The sequence below is a fragment of the Oncorhynchus nerka genome, unplaced genomic scaffold (genome assembly GCF_034236695.1).
Source record: "Oncorhynchus nerka isolate Pitt River unplaced genomic scaffold, Oner_Uvic_2.0 unplaced_scaffold_423, whole genome shotgun sequence".
NCBI classification, from domain to species: Eukaryota; Metazoa; Chordata; class Actinopteri; order Salmoniformes; family Salmonidae; genus Oncorhynchus; species Oncorhynchus nerka.
The window spans coordinates 625,390-642,182 of record NW_027040490.1 but is presented as its reverse complement, the minus strand read 5'-3'; the positions used below and the strand labels follow the sequence as shown (position 1 = coordinate 642,182).

Sequence of the window (16,793 nt, the reverse complement as noted above, 5' to 3'; positions counted from 1 at the left end):
GATACAACTGTCCTTTCGGTAGATTCCTGTCTAGAGGGATCCCTCCGTCCTCCGGTAGATCCATGTCTAGAGGGATCCCTCCATCTTTTGGTAGACCCCTGTCTAGGAGGATCCCTCTGTCCTCCGGTAGAGTCGTGTCTAGGACGATTCCTCCAGTATCTGACAGATCCCGGTCAAGTTGGATCACTCCGTCCTCTGGTAGAGCCCTGTCTAGGATGATCCCTCCGTCCTCTGGTAGAGCCCTGTCTAGGAAGATCCCTCCGTCCTCTGGTAGAGCCCTGTCTAGGAGAATCCCTCCATACTCTGGTAGAGCCCTGTCTATAGGGATTCCTCCATCCTCTGGTAGAGCCCTGTCTAAGAGAATCCTTCCATCTTCTGGTAGAGCCCTGTCTAGGAGGATCCCTCCGTTCTCTGGTAGAGCCCTGTCTAGAGGGATCCCTCTGTATTTTCGTAGATCCCTGTCTAGAGGGATCCCTCCGTCCTCTGGTAGATCCCTGTCTAGAGGGATCCCTCCGTCCTCTGGTAGAGCCCTGTCTAGAGGGATCCCTCCGTCCTCTGGTAGAGCCCTGTCTAGGAAGATCCCTCCGTCCTCTGGTAGAGCCCTGTCTAGGAGAATCCCTCCATACTCTGGTAGAGCCCTGTCTATAGGGATTCCTCCGTCCTCTGGTAGAGCCCTGTCTAAGAGAATCCCTCCATCTTCTGGTAGAGACCTGTCTAGGAGGATCCCTCCGTTCTCTGGTAGAGCCCTGTCTAGAGGGATCCCTCTGTATTTTCGTAGATCCCTGTCTAGAGGGATCCCTCCGTCCTCTGGTAGAGCCCTGTCTAGAGGGGTCCCTCCGTCCTCTGGTAGAGCCCTGTCTAGGAGGATCCCTCCATCCTCTGGTAGAGCCCTGTCTAGGAGGATCCCTCCATCCTCTGGTAGAGCCCTGTCTAGAGGGGTCCCTCCATCCTCTGGTAGAGCCCTGTCTAGAGGGGTCCCTCCGCCCTCTGGTAGAGCCCTGTCTAGAGGGATCCCTCCGCCCTCAGGTAGAGCCCTGTCTAGGAGGATCCCTCCGTCCTCTGGTTGAGGCCTGTCTAGGAGGATTTGTCTGTCCTTTGGTAGAGCCCTGTCTAGGAGGATCCCTCCGTCCTCTCGTTGAGCCCTGTCTAGGTTGATACCTCCGTCCTCTGGTAGAGTCCTGTCTAGGAGGATTTGTCTGTCTTTTGGTAGAGCCCTGTCTAGGAGGATCCCTCCGTCCTCTGGTTGAGCCCTGTCTAGGTTGATACCTCCGTCCTCTGGTAGAGTCCTGTCTAGGTTGATACTTCCGTCCTCTGGTAGAGCCCTGTATAGGAGAATCCCTCCATCCTCTGGTAGAGCCCTGTCTAGGAAGATCCCATCGTCCTCTGGTAAAGCCCTGTCTTGGAGGATTTGTCTGTCCTCTGGTAAAGCCCTGTCTAGGAAGATCCCTCCGTCCTCTGGTAGAGCCCTGTCTAGGAGGATCCCTCCCTCCTCCAGTTGAGCCCTGTCTAGGAGGATCTCTCCACCCTCCGGCAGAGCCCTGTCTAGGAGGATACATCCGTCCTCTGGTAGAGCCCTGTCTAGAGGGATCCCTCCATCCTCTGGTTGTATTCTGTTGATGTTAGTCACTGACTCCTGCAACTGAACCGTAACATTAATTATCTCAGAGTCTTCAGAGTGGTCCCTTTCTAAGACATGAGTTATCTCAGAGTCTTCAGAGTGGTCTGTTACTAAGATCAGATTTTGTTCATCATCCACCCCTTTGTGTTGGAGAGCCAGGACATCACTATGCGAGCAGAGGATTGTGGAAGTTGGAGTTTCTGCTGGCGTATGCTCTGTGGGACTGGTTTCAGCTCTGTAGGTCTCACTGTAGATCACTGCCTCTGAGCTCGATGTGGAGGTTGTGGATGACATCATGGCTTTGTGCTCGAAGAGCCCCGTTTTGTTCTTGGAAGGATCCTGGCCAGTCTGGAATGCCTTCATCAGCTCCCGGACAGACATTGTCTCCTCCAGCCTCTCCGTCTGAGACCGGGGTGATTTCGGAGATCTGGGAAGCTTAGGAAGATCTGGCATCTGGGGCTCACCCGTCTCCTTAGTGATGGTGATGAAAGTTGTGTTCTGAGGGACTGGCGCCTGTGTAGGCTTTCGCTTACGGCCATCCTCCCCCTCTTCCTCTTCCTCAACCTTCTTTTGCAGAGCTCTCACTCTGTCCTTTATGGATCCGATAGGGGTTTCCACGACCAGGGGCGACACTGGGGGCTCCATGGCTGGGGTTGGTCCAGAAGGCCCAGACCAAGTTTCAGACCCAGACCCGAGCCCAGACTCCCCCAGTACAACATCCCAATCCAGGGTTGCAGTCGTTTTTAACTCAGTCCCGGGCCCCACTCCAGGTCCAGACCCAGACACCACTACAGGTCCGGACCCAGACACCACTCCAGGCATAGACCTGGGAACCACTACAGGCTCAGACCCAGGAACCACTCCAGGCATAGACCTGGGAACCACTACAGGCTCAGACCCAGGATCCACTCCAGGCATAGACCTGGGAATGACTACAGGCTCAGACCCGGGAACCACTCCAGGCATAGACCTGGGAACCACTACAGGCTCAGACCCGGGAACCACTCCAGGCATAGACCTGGGAACGACTACAGGCTCAGACCCAGGAACCACTCCAGGCTCAGACCCGGGAACCTCTCCAGGCTCAGACCCGGGAACCACTTCCTGCCTCGGCTCTCCCAGAACAACATCCCCATCAAGGGATTCCTCAGAGCTCATCCTCTCCAGCTCCCCCTCGGAACTGCTGCATCCAGAACGTTCCCTGTCCCTCAACTTCTTCCTGATCGGCTTTTTGATCTCAGGAGGATGGCGTTTGCCTTCCCGCTTCAGAACGACCTGATCTAATCTCTCCTGGACTATGATGTCCTGTAGTGGGCAACTGGTTACGCCAGATCTCTCTTCTAGGTGCTGGTTCACGCCTCCACTGAGGTGAGACACCATACCTGACATATCTCTAACCTCTTTGGTAATTGTGGGAGAGGTCTTCCTCTGAATGTTGACTTCTTGTAGTACCGGCTCCTGAACATCAGAGGGAGTCATGGCTTTGGCTTTAGTCTGAGAGAGAATAACCAACTCCTTGTCCTCCATTTTGGACATCTGCAGCACTTTCTCTTTGTTGTTTGTGAATCTAGTATCTCCCCCTCGTAAAATATCTCCAACCTTCTCCAGATCCTCTTTCACCTGTTCCATGATCTCAAACGGCTCCCCGGGTTCCTCCTCCATCCCTGTCCTTCCTCCTCCTCTTCCTCCACCTCCTCTTCCTCTATCCGAAGGGCTTGGGTGTTCAGTTTGCTCTGTCGTCAAGATGGCAGACATCTTGATGAGGTCGTGTTTCATATCGGAGACCTCTGAAAGGAGGTCAGGGCTGGCCAGCATGGCTGGGTCTAGCATCTGATTGGTCGGCAGCGTGTAAGTATCTGTCGACTCCGTCTCATCGTCTTCCATTTTGAAAAAAAAGGAGGAAACCAAACCAAAAGGTGTAAAGAACACAAGGGGAGGATGGAGTGAAGGGGAAGAGAAGACATCGGAAAAAACGTGGTCAGGGCAGAACATATCACAGTATATCTTCTGTTCAAAACAGGGAAAAGGGAAAGCAGCTTGACAACGGGAGAGGAGTGGTGAGTTCTCCAGAGGAGCGGGGGACGGGAGATGGGGGGGAGGAGGGCAGCAACAGCAGAAGCGAAGCAAAACAGAAGAGAAACAGAACAGGACGGAGGAAAGATATGGGCAAGAAATAACCTGTTGATACATATTGGTGTGTTTGACTGCACATTCATACAGATGCCACAGGAAGTAATCTAAACACAACAGGAAGTAGTCTAAACACAACAGGAAGGTATAAAAAAAATGGGGAGCGACCTGAATACCAGGGTTGGGGTCAATTCCATTTATATTCTAGTCAATTCAGGAAGTAGACTGAAACTCCAGTTCCAAATTCCAATTCTCTTCAACGCTTTTCAATTAGGAAAATGTGGAATTTGAATTTTGCTTTACTTTCTGAATTGACGGTTTGAATTGTAATGGAATTGACCCCCAAACCATACTGAATATGGAACAAATGGAGGAAGAAAAAAACAGACTGGTTTCACACAAACAAAGATCTCAAGATTGTTTCTCAACATGACCGGTTCATGTCCACTGACAAAAGCAAACAGAGAGAAAAGAGCAGAATGTTTCCTGCCCCATGTTAACCGCTGACAGCTGACTGTCAGGAATTATTAAGTAAATAAAATATAATCAGTAAAACTTTATATAAACACATAAACCTCAGTTAATGTTGTAAATACATATCTAATCAGTAAAACTATATAAATAAATAAACCTCAGTTAATGTGGTAAATAAATATCTAATCAGTAAAACTATATATAAATACATAAACCTCAGTTAATGTTGTAAATACATATCTAATCAGTAAAACTATATATAAATACATAAACCTCAGTTAATGTTGTAAATACACAGCTGACTGTCAGGAATTCATAAGAAAATAAAATATTATCAGTAAAACTATATATAAACACATAAACCTCAGTTAATGTGGTAAATAAATATCTAATCAGTAAAACTATATATAAATACATAAACCTCAGTTAATGTGGTAAATAAATATCTTATCAGTAAAACTATATATAAACACATAAACCTCAGTTAATGTGGTAAATAAATATCTAATCAGTAAAACTATATAAATAAATAAACCTCAGTTAATGTGGTAAATAAATATCTTATCAGTAAAACTATATATAAATACATGTAGATAACCTCAGGTAATTTGTTAAATAAATATCAGTGATCTAAGTAAAGAGATGCCAGTGATATAACAGGTGAATTAATTGATAACAGAAAACATACCAGTGATATAACAGGTGAATTAATTGATAACAGAAAACATACCAGTGATATAACAGGTGAATTAATTGATAACAGAAAACATACCAGTGATATAACAGGTGAATTAATTGATAACAGAAAACATACCAGTGATATAACAGGTGAATTAATTGATAACAGAAAACATACCAGTGATATAACAGGTGAATTAATTGATAACAGAAAACATACCAGTGATATAACAGGTGAATTAATTGATAACAGAAAACATACCAGTGATATAACAGGTGAATTAATTGATAACAGAAAACATACCAGTGATATAACAGGCGAATTAATTGATAACAGAAAATGATAATGAGTGGTAACATGCACATACACAGACTAACAAACATATACCACATGCATGTGTGAGTCAAGTTATTTTCATGCAGAGCAAAGAAAGTGTTTCAACAACCATGAAAGTAAAATAAGGGAGTGATCGGAGACAAAAAATAAACTGAACATTCCCATTATATGAATTCCTTCTTTGAATTCATTCCAGGCAAGCAAAAATCAGGAATGAAATGACGTTCGTTTAACATATTGTCATAGTACAGTGTGTGTTTTAATCAGCCGTCCAAATACATTAAAATAACTGGAGGTCAGCCGTCTAAATGCATTTAAATAACTGGAGGTCAGCCATCCAAATATATTTAAATAACTGGAGGTCAGCCGTCCAAATATATTTAAATAACTGGAGGTCAGCCGTCCAAATATATTTAAATAACTGGAGGTCAGCCGTCCAAATACATTAAAATAACTGGAGGTCAGCCGCCCAAATACATTAAAATAACTGGAGGTTATATATTCACAGTGGAAGTGCCATGGCAGATATATGTATTCTCAAACATTCATACAGTATCTCAAACATTCATACAGTATCTCAAACATTCATACAGTATCTCAAGCATTCATATAGTATCTCAAACATTCATACAGTATCTCAAACATTCATACAGTATCTCAAGCATTCATATAGTATCTCAAACATTCATACAGTATCTCAAACATTCATAGAGTATCTCAAGCATTCATATAGTATCTCAAACATTCATATAGTATCTCAAGCATTCATACAGTATCTCAAGCATTCATATAGTATCTCAAGCATTCATATAGTGTCTCAAACATTTATACAGTATCTCAAACATTCATACAGTATCTCAAACATTCATACAGTATCTCAAACATTCATATAGTATCTCAAGCATTCATACAGTATCTCAAACATTCATATAGTATCTCAAACATTCATACAGTATCTCAAACATTCATACTGTATCTCAAACATTCATATAGTATCTCAAGCATTCATACAGTATCTCAAACATTCATACTGTATCTCAAACATTCATATAGTATCTCAAGCATTCATTCAGTATCTCAAACATTCATATAGTATCTCAAACATTCACACTGTATCTCAAACATTCATACAGTATCTCATAAATTCATATAGTATCTCAAACATTCATGCAGTATCTCAAACATTCATACAGTATCTCAAACATTCATACAGTATCTCAAACATTCACACTGTATCTCAAACATTCATACAGTATCTCATAAATTCATACAGTATCTCAAACATTCATGCAGTATCTCAAACATTCATACAGTATCTCAAACATTCATACAGTATCTCAAACATTCATACAGTATCTCAAGCATTCATACAGTATCTTAAACATTCATATAGTATCTCAAACATTCATACAGTATCTCAAACATTCATACAGTATCTCAAACATTCATATAGTATATCAAACATTCATATAGTATCTCAAACATTCATACAGTATCTCAAACATTCATACAGTATCTCATAAATTCATACAGTATCTCAAACATTCATGCAGTATCTCAAACATTCATACAGTATCTCAAACATTCATACAGTATCTCAAACATTCATATAGTATCTCAAACATTCATACAGTATCTTAAACATTTATACAGTATCTCAAACATTCATATAGTATCTCAAACATTCATACAGTATCTCAAACATTCATACAGTATCTCAAACATTCATATAGTATCTCAAACATTCATACAGTATCTCAAACATTCATACAGTATCTCAAACATTTATACAGTATCTCAAACATTCATACAGTAACTCAAGCGTTCATTCCCTTTGACTTCCTATAGCGTGATGATTATGATGATGATGGTTGAATGGATGAAGGAGGGATTGTAGGAGGGAGAAACAGAATGGGTATTGGAGAGGAAAGGATGCAACGCTAACCAGCCATAGCATAGCGGCCAGGAACCCACAGGTAACTAGACAAGGTTATAGTAATATTATATTACTATAGTATAGTGGTCAGGAACCCACAGGTAACTGGACCAGGTGTTAGTAATATTATATAACACACAACGCGGCTAGTCAAGCGGCCATTGTTGTATATTAAGCAATGCAAATCATTGGCCTGCGTACTGCATTTGTAAACAAAACGACAATGTAATTGAATATGTTCTTCCTGGACTACAGGTAGTTATGAAGGTTAGTTAATGCAGAGGATGTCTTTGTCACTACCAACAAATGTAATCATTTTTAAAAAAACAAATAAACTCAGCTTACATTTTTTGTCGCTCTTGTCACTCTGTAAGAAAGGAGGGTTCAATACAACACGTTGAATACGATCAGCGGATAAACATAAATCAGGTTAAAAAAAAGTGTTTTAACATTTTATCAAATTTTAACAAGAAGAATGTTCCGAAAGGGTGTAGTTGGTTACCTCGTCATCTGCGTCTAGGTCTGAATCAGACTCCTGAATAGGACACCAAGGAGAAAAATAAAGAGGGCATTCAGTCAGATCTGTTTTGGGACAGCATTATTCACACTGAGTCAGATCTGTTTTGGGACAGCATTATTCACACTTAGTCAGATCTATTTTGGGACAGCATTATTCACACCGAGTCAGATCTATTTTGGGACAGCATTATTCACACTGAGTCAGATCTATCTTGGGACAGCATTATTCACACCGAGTCAGATCTGTTTTGGGACAGCATTATTCACACAGACAGATCTGTTTTGGGACAGCATTATTCACACTGAGTCAGATCTATTTTGGGACAGCATTATTCACACTGAGTCAGATCTATTTTGGGACAGCATTATTCACACAGACAGATCTGTTTTGGGACAGCCTTATTCACACTGAGTCAGATCTATTTTGGGACAGCATTATTCACACTGAGTCAGATCTATTTTGGGACAACATTATTCACACAGACAGATCTGTTTTGGGACAGCATTATTCACCCTGAGTCAGATCTATTTTGGGACAGCATTATTCACACTGAGTCAGATCTATTTTGGGACAGCATTATTCACACTGAGTCAGATCTGTTTTGGGACAGCATTATTCACACAGACAGATCTGTTTTGGGACAGCATTATTCACACTGAGTCAGATCTGTTTTGGGACAGCGTTATTCAGTATGAGCCAGATCTTTAGCGTCAATCACATTTCAGTCCAGGTGTGTTTCATGTCATTACACATTGTGTTCAGTCCAGGTGTGTCCAGCATTATTTCCTGTCATTACACATTGTGTCCAGTCCAGGTGTGTTCAGCATTATTTCATGTCATTACACATTGTGTCCAGTCCAGGTGTGTTCAGGTGTCTTACCTTGCAGTAGGTGGGCAGCGTGATGTTCAGGTTGCAGATTGCCTTGTGGGTAAGACTACGGTAGGTGCGGGGCTCCTTGGTGAAGGACAGTCTGCCACACGGCTCCTGGGCGCAGTCACGAATCTGTCAATCAATCAATCAACAAATCAACCAATCACTGGAGACTCATGGAATCAGGTGAGCGTGGGAATATTAGCAAGGAATGTGAAAAAACATTCTGGTATATTATACTGTATAATCAAACTCATTAAAAGACATACTAAATTACATACCAGTGTCTATGACGTACTCAAAACTCATTCAAATACATATTAAATTACATACCAGTGTCTATGACGTACTCAAAACTCATTAAAATACATACTAAATTACATACCAGTGTCTATGACATACTCAAAACTCATTAAAATACATATTAAATTACATACCAGTGTCTATGACGTACTCAAAACTCATTCAAATACATATTAAATTACATACCAGTGTCTATGACGTATTCAAACCTCATTCAAATACATACTAAATTACATACCAGTGTCTATGACGTACTCAAAACTCATTCAAATACATATTAAATTACATACCAGTGTCTATGACGTACTCAAACCTCATTCAAATACATACTAAATTACATACCAGTGTCTATGACGTACTCAAAACTCATTAAAATACATACCTGAAACCCCACCTCTTTAAGGAATACCTAGGATAGGATAAAGTAATCCTTCTCACCCCCCTTAAAAGACCTAGATGCACTATTGTAAAGTGGCTGTTCCACTGGATGTCATAAGGTGAAAGCACCAATTTGTAAGTCGCTCTGGATAAGAGCGTCTGCTAAATGACTTAAATGTAAATGTAAATTATATACCAGTGTCTCTGATGCATTCTAACATGATATACCAGTGTCTATGATGTATTCTAACTTATTAAAATAGATATTAAATGATATACCAATGTCTCTGATGTATTCTAAACTATATATCAGTGTCACTGTTTCCCGTAGTAGAAGAAGTCCATTCAGAACTAAAACTAAGTGGACAACTAGGTCACACTCTCCCAGCGTAGAAGAAGTCCATTCAGAAGTAAAACAAAGTGGACAACTACGTCACACTCTCCCAGCGTAGAAGAAGTCCATTCAGATCTAAAACTAAGTGGACAACTAGGTCACACTCTCCCAGCGTAGAAGAAGTCCATTCAGAACTAAAACAAAGTGGACAACTACGTCACACTCTCCCAGCGTAGATGAAGTCCATTCAGAACTACAACAAAGTGGACAACTACATCACACTCTCCCAGCGTAGAAGAAGTCCATTCAGATCTAAAACTAAGTGGACAACTAGGTCACACTCTCCCAGCGTAGAAGAAGTCCATTCAGAACTAAAACAAAGTGGACAACTACGTCACACTCTCCCAGCGTAGAAGAAGTCCATTCAGAACTAAAACAAAGTAGACAACTACGTCACACTCTCCCAGCGTAGAAGTCCATTCAGAACTACAACAAAGTGGACAACTACGTCACACTCTCCCAGCGTAGAAGTCCATTCAGAACTACAACAAAGTGGACAACTAGGTCACACTCTCCCAGCGTAGAAGAAGTCCATTCAGAACTAAAACAAAGTGGACAACTAGGTCACACTCTCCCAACGTAGAATAAGTCCATTCAGAACTAAAACAAAGTGGACAACTATGTCACACTCTCCCAGCGTAGATGAAGTCCATTCAGAACTAAAACAAAGTGGACAACTACGTCACACTCTCCCAGCGTAGAAGTCCATTCAGAACTACAACAAAGTGGACAACTACGTCACACTCTCCCAACGTAGAAGTCCATTCAGAACTACAACAAAGTGGACAACTAGGTCACACTCTCCCAGCGTAGAATAAGTCCATTCAGAACTAAAACAAAGTGGACAACTACGTCACACTCTCCCAGCGTAGAAGAAGTCCATTCAGAACTAAAACAAAGTGGACAACTAGGTCCCACTCTCCCAACGTAGAATAAGTACATTCAGAACTAAAACAAAGTGGACAACTACGTCACACTCTCCCAGCGTAGAAGAAGTCCATTCAGAACTTCAACAAAGTAACAACTAGGTCACACTCTCCCAGCGTAGAATAAGTCCATTCAGAACTAAAACAAAGTTGACAACTACGTCACACTCTCCCAGCGTAGAAGAAGTCCATTCAGAACTAAAACAAAGTGGACAACTAGGTCACACTCTCCCAACGTAGAATAAGTACATTCAGAACTAAAACAAAGTGGACAACTACGTCACACTCTCCCAGCTTAGAAGTCCATTCAGAACTACAACAAAGTGGACGACTACGTCACACTCTCCCAGCGTAGAAGAAGTCCATTCAGAACTAAAACAAAGTGGACAACTACGTCACACTCTCCCAGCGTAGATGAAGTCCATTCAGAACTACAACAAAGTGGACAACTACGTCACACTCTCCCAGCGTAGATGAAGTCCATTCAGAACTACAACAAAGTGGACAACTACGTCACACTCTCCCAGCGTAGATGAAGTCCATTCAGAACTAAAACAAAGTGGACAACTACGTCACACTCTCCCAGCGTAGATGAAGTCCATTCAGAACTAAAACAAAGTGGACAACTACGTCACACTCTCCCAGCGTAGAAGAAGTCCATTCAGAACTAAAACAAAGTGGACAACTACGTCACACTCTCCCAGCGTAGAAGAAGTCCATTCAGATCTAAAACTAAGTGGACAACTAGGTCACACTCTCCCATCGTAGAAGTCCATTCAGAACTAAAACAAAGTGGACAACTACGTCACACTCTCCCAGCGTAGAAGAAGTCCATTCAGTACTAAAACAAAGTGGACAACTACGTCACACTCTCCCAGCGTAGAAGAAGTCCATTCAGAACTAAAACAATGTGGACAACTACGTCACACTCTCCCAGCGTAGAAGTCCATTCAGAACTACAACAAAGTGGACAACTAGGTCACACTCTCCCAGCGTAGAATAAGTCCATTCAGAACTAAAACAAAGTGGACAACTACGTCACACTCTCCCAACGTAGAATAAGTACATTCAGAACTAAAACAAAGTGGACAACTACGTCACACTCTCCCAGCGTAGAAGTCCATTCAGAACTACAACAAAGTGGACAACTACGTCACACTCTCCCAGCGTAGAAGTCCATTCAGAACTACAACAAAGTGGACAACTAGGTCACACTCTCCCAGCGTAGAATAAGTCCATTCAGAACTAAAACAAAGTGGACAACTACGTCACACTCTCCCAGCGTAGATGAAGTCCATTCAGAACTACAACAAAGTGGACAACTACGTCACACTCTCCCAGCGTAGAAGAAGTCCATTCAGAACTACAACAAAGTGGACAACTACGTCACACTCTCCCAGCGTAGAAGAAGTCCATTCAGAACTACAACAAAGTGGACAACTACGTCACACTCTCCCAGCGTAGAAGAAGTCCATTCAGTACTAAAACAAAGTGGACAACTACGGCACACTCTCCCAGCGTAGAAGAAGTCCATTCAGAACTAAAACAATGTGGACAACTACGTCACACTCTCCCAGCGTAGAAGTCCATTCAGAACTACAACAAAGTGGACAACTACGTCACACTCTCCCAGCGTAGAAGAAGTCCATTCAGTACTAAAACAAAGTGGACAACTACGTCACACTCTCCCAGCGTAGAAGAAGTCCATTCAGAACTAAAACAATGTGGACAACTACGTCACACTCTCCCAGCGTAGAAGTCCATTCAGAACTACAACAAAGTGGACAACTAGGTCACACTCTCCCAGCGTAGAATAAGTCCATTCAGAACTAAAACAAAGTGGACAACTACGTCACACTCTCCCAACGTAGAATAAGTACATTCAGAACTAAAACAAAGTGGACAACTACGTCACACTCTCCCAGCGTAGAAGTCCATTCAGAACTACAACAAAGTGGACAACTACGTCACACTCTCCCAGCGTAGAAGTCCATTCAGAACTACAACAAAGTGGACAACTAGGTCACACTCTCCCTTGCGTAGAATAAGTCCATTCAGAACTAAAACAAAGTGGACAACTACGTCACACTCTCCCAGCGTAGATGAAGTCCATTCAGAACTACAACAAAGTGGACAACTACGTCACACTCTCCCAGCGTAGAAGAAGTCCATTCAGAACTAAAACTAAGTGGACAACTACGTCACACTCTCCCAGCGTAGAATAAGTACATTCAGAACTACAACAAAGTGGACAACTACGTCACACTCTCCCAGCGTAGAAGAAGTCCATTCAGAACTACAACAAAGTGGACAACTACGTCACACTCTCCCAGCGTAGAAGAAGTCCATTCAGTACTAAAACAAAGTGGACAACTACGGCACACTCTCCCAGCGTAGAAGAAGTCCATTCAGAACTAAAACAATGTGGACAACTACGTCACACTCTCCCAGCGTAGAAGTCCATTCAGAACTACAACAAAGTGGACAACTACGTCACACTCTCCCAACGTAGAAGTCCATTCAGAACTACAACAAAGTGGACAACTAGGTCACACTCTCCCAGCGTAGAAGAAGTCCATTCAGAACTAAAACAATGTGGACAACTACGTCACACTCTCCCAGCGTAGAAGTCCATTCAGAACTACAACAAAGTGGACAACTAGGTCACACTCTCCCAGCGTAGAATAAGTCCATTCAGAACTAAAACAAAGTGGACAACTACGTCACACTCTCCCAACGTAGAATAAGTACATTCAGAACTAAAACAAAGTGGACAACTACGTCACACTCTCCCAGCGTAGAAGTCCATTCAGAACTACAACAAAGTGGACAACTACGTCACACTCTCCCAGCGTAGAAGTCCATTCAGAACTACAACAAAGTGGACAACTAGGTCACACTCTCCCAGCGTAGAATAAGTCCATTCAGAACTAAAACAAAGTGGACAACTACGTCACACTCTCCCAGCGTAGATGAAGTCCATTCAGAACTACAACAAAGTGGACAACTAGGTCACACTCTCCCATCGTAGAAGTCCATTCAGAACTAAAACAAAGTGGACAACTACGTCACACTCTCCCAGCGTAGAAGAAGTCCATTCAGTACTAAAACAAAGTGGACAACTACGTCACACTCTCCCAGCGTAGAAGAAGTCCATTCAGAACTAAAACAATGTGGACAACTACGTCACACTCTCCCAGCGTAGAAGTCCATTCAGAACTACAACAAAGTGGACAACTAGGTCACACTCTCCCAGCGTAGAATAAGTCCATTCAGAACTAAAACAAAGTGGACAACTACGTCACACTCTCCCAACGTAGAATAAGTACATTCAGAACTACAACAAAGTGGACAACTACGTCACACTCTCCCAGCGTAGAAGAAGTCCATTCAGTACTAAAACAAAGTGGACAACTACGGCACACTCTCCCAGCGTAGAAGAAGTCCATTCAGAACTAAAACAATGTGGACAACTACGTCACACTCTCCCAGCGTAGAAGTCCATTCAGAACTACAACAAAGTGGACAACTAGGTCACACTCTCCCAGCGTGGAATAAGTCCATTCAGAACTAAAACAAAGTTGACAACTACGTCACACTCTCCCAGCGTAGAAGAAGTCCATTCAGAACTAAAACAAAGTGGACAACTAGGTCACACTCTCCCAACGTAGAATAAGTACATTCAGAACTAAAACAAAGTGGACAACTACGTCACACTCTCCCAGCGTAGAAGAAGTCCATTCAGAACTAAAACAAAGTGGACAACTACGTCACACTCTCCCAGCGTAGAAGTCCATTCAGAACTACAACAAAGTGGACGACTACGTCACACTCTCCCAGCGTAGAAGAAGTCCATTCAGAACTAAAACAAAGTGGACAACTAGGTCACACTCTCCCAGCGTAGAAGAAGTCCATTCAGAACTAAAACAAAGTAGACAACTACGTCACACTCTCCCAGCGTAGAAGTCCATTCAGAACTACAACAAAGTGGACAACTAGGTCACACTCTCCCAGCGTAGAAGAAGTCCATTCAGAACTAAAACAAAGTGGACAACTAGGTCACACTCTCCCAACGTAGAATAAGTCCATTCAGAACTAAAACAAAGTGGACAACTACGTCACACTCTCCCAGCGTAGATGAAGTCCATTCAGAACTACAACAAAGTGGACAACTACGTCACACTCTCCCAGCGTAGATGAAGTCCATTCAGAACTAAAACAAAGTGGACAACTACGTCACACTCTCCCAGCGTAGATGAAGTCCATTCAGAACTAAAACAAAGTGGACAACTACGTCACACTCTCCCAGCGTAGAAGTCCATTCAGAACTACAACAAAGTGGACAACTACGTCACACTCTCCCAACGTAGAAGTCCATTCAGAACTACAACAAAGTGGACAACTAGGTCACACTCTCCCAGCGTAGAATAAGTCCATTCAGAACTAAAACAAAGTGGACAACTACGTCACACTCTCCCAGCGTAGAAGAAGTCCATTCAGAACTTCAACAAAGTAACAACTAGGTCACACTCTCCCAGCGTAGAATAAGTCCATTCAGAACTAAAACAAAGTTGACAACTACGTCACACTCTCCCAGCGTAGAAGAAGTCCATTCAGAACTAAAACAAAGTGGACAACTAGGTCACACTCTCCCAACGTAGAATAAGTACATTCAGAACTAAAACAAAGTGGACAACTACGTCACACTCTCCCAGCGTAGAAGAAGTCCATTCAGAACTAAAACAAAGTGGACAACTACGTCACACTCTCCCAGCGTAGATGAAGTCCATTCAGAACTACAACAAAGTGGACAACTACGTCACACTCTCCCAGCGTAGATGAAGTCCATTCAGAACTAAAACAAAGTGGACAACTACGTCACACTCTCCCAGCGTAGATGAAGTCCATTCAGAACTAAAACAAAGTGGACAACTACGTCACACTCTCCCAGCGTAGAAGAAGTCCATTCAGAACTAAAACAAAGTGGACAACTACGTCACACTCTCCCAGCGTAGAAGAAGTCCATTCAGATCTAAAACTAAGTGGACAACTAGGTCACACTCTCCCATCGTAGAAGTCCATTCAGAACTAAAACAAAGTGGACAACTACGTCACACTCTCCCAGCGTAGAATAAGTCCATTCAGAACTAAAACAAAGTGGACAACTACGTCACACTCTCCCAACGTAGAATAAGTACATTCAGAACTAAAACAAAGTGGACAACTACGTCACACTCTCCCAGCGTAGATGAAGTCCATTCAGAACTACAACAAAGTGGACAACTACGTCACACTCTCCCAGCGTAGAAGAAGTCCATTCAGAACTAAAACTAAGTGGACAACTACGTCACACTCTCCCAGCGTAGAATAAGTACATTCAGAACTACAACAAAGTGGACAACTACGTCACACTCTCCCAGCGTAGAAGAAGTCCATTCAGAACTACAACAAAGTGGACAACTACGTCACACTCTCCCAGCGTAGAAGAAGTCCATTCAGTACTAAAACAAAGTGGACAACTACGGCACACTCTCCCAGCGTAGAAGAAGTCCATTCAGAACTAAAACAATGTGGACAACTACGTCACACTCTCCCAGCGTAGAAGTCCATTCAGAACTACAACAAAGTGGACAACTAGGTCACACTCTCCCAGCGTGGAATAAGTCCATTCAGAACTAAAACAAAGTTGACAACTACGTACGTCACACTCTCCCAGCGTAGAAGAAGTCCATTCAGAACTAAAACAAAGTGGACAACTAGGTCACACTCTCCCAACGTAGAATAAGTACATTCAGAACTAAAACAAAGTGGACAACTACGTCACACTCTCCCAGCGTAGAAGAAGTCCATTCAGAACTAAAACAAAGTGGACAACTACGTCACACTCTCCCAGCGTAGAAGTCCATTCAGAACTACAACAAAGTGGACGACTACGTCACACTCTCCCAGCGTAGAAGAAGTCCATTCAGAACTAAAACAAAGTGGACAACTAGGTCACACTCTCCCAGCGTAGAAGAAGTCCATTCAGAACTAAAACAAAGTAGACAACTACGTCACACTCTCCCAGCGTAGAAGTCCATTCAGAACTACAACAAAGTGGACAACTACGTCACACTCTCCCAGCGTAGATGAAGTCCATTCAGAACTACAACAAAGTGGACAACTACGTCACACTCTCCCAGCGTAGATGAAGTCCATTCAGAACTAAAACAAAGTGGACAACTACGT

General features: G+C 42.7%; 1 protein-coding gene across 1 annotated transcript in view; it reads right to left on the bottom strand.

The window, feature by feature from the left end:
• Positions 1 to 16,793, bottom strand: part of LOC115127460 (ankyrin-2-like) — a 242,285-nt gene that overhangs the window by 83,702 nt on the left and 141,790 nt on the right. The window contains 4 exon segments of the mRNA XM_065017053.1: positions 97 to 3,495; positions 7,519 to 7,540; positions 7,676 to 7,708; positions 8,574 to 8,696. Coding sequence (XP_064873125.1) covers positions 97 to 3,495; positions 7,519 to 7,540; positions 7,676 to 7,708; positions 8,574 to 8,696 — 3,577 coding nt within the window.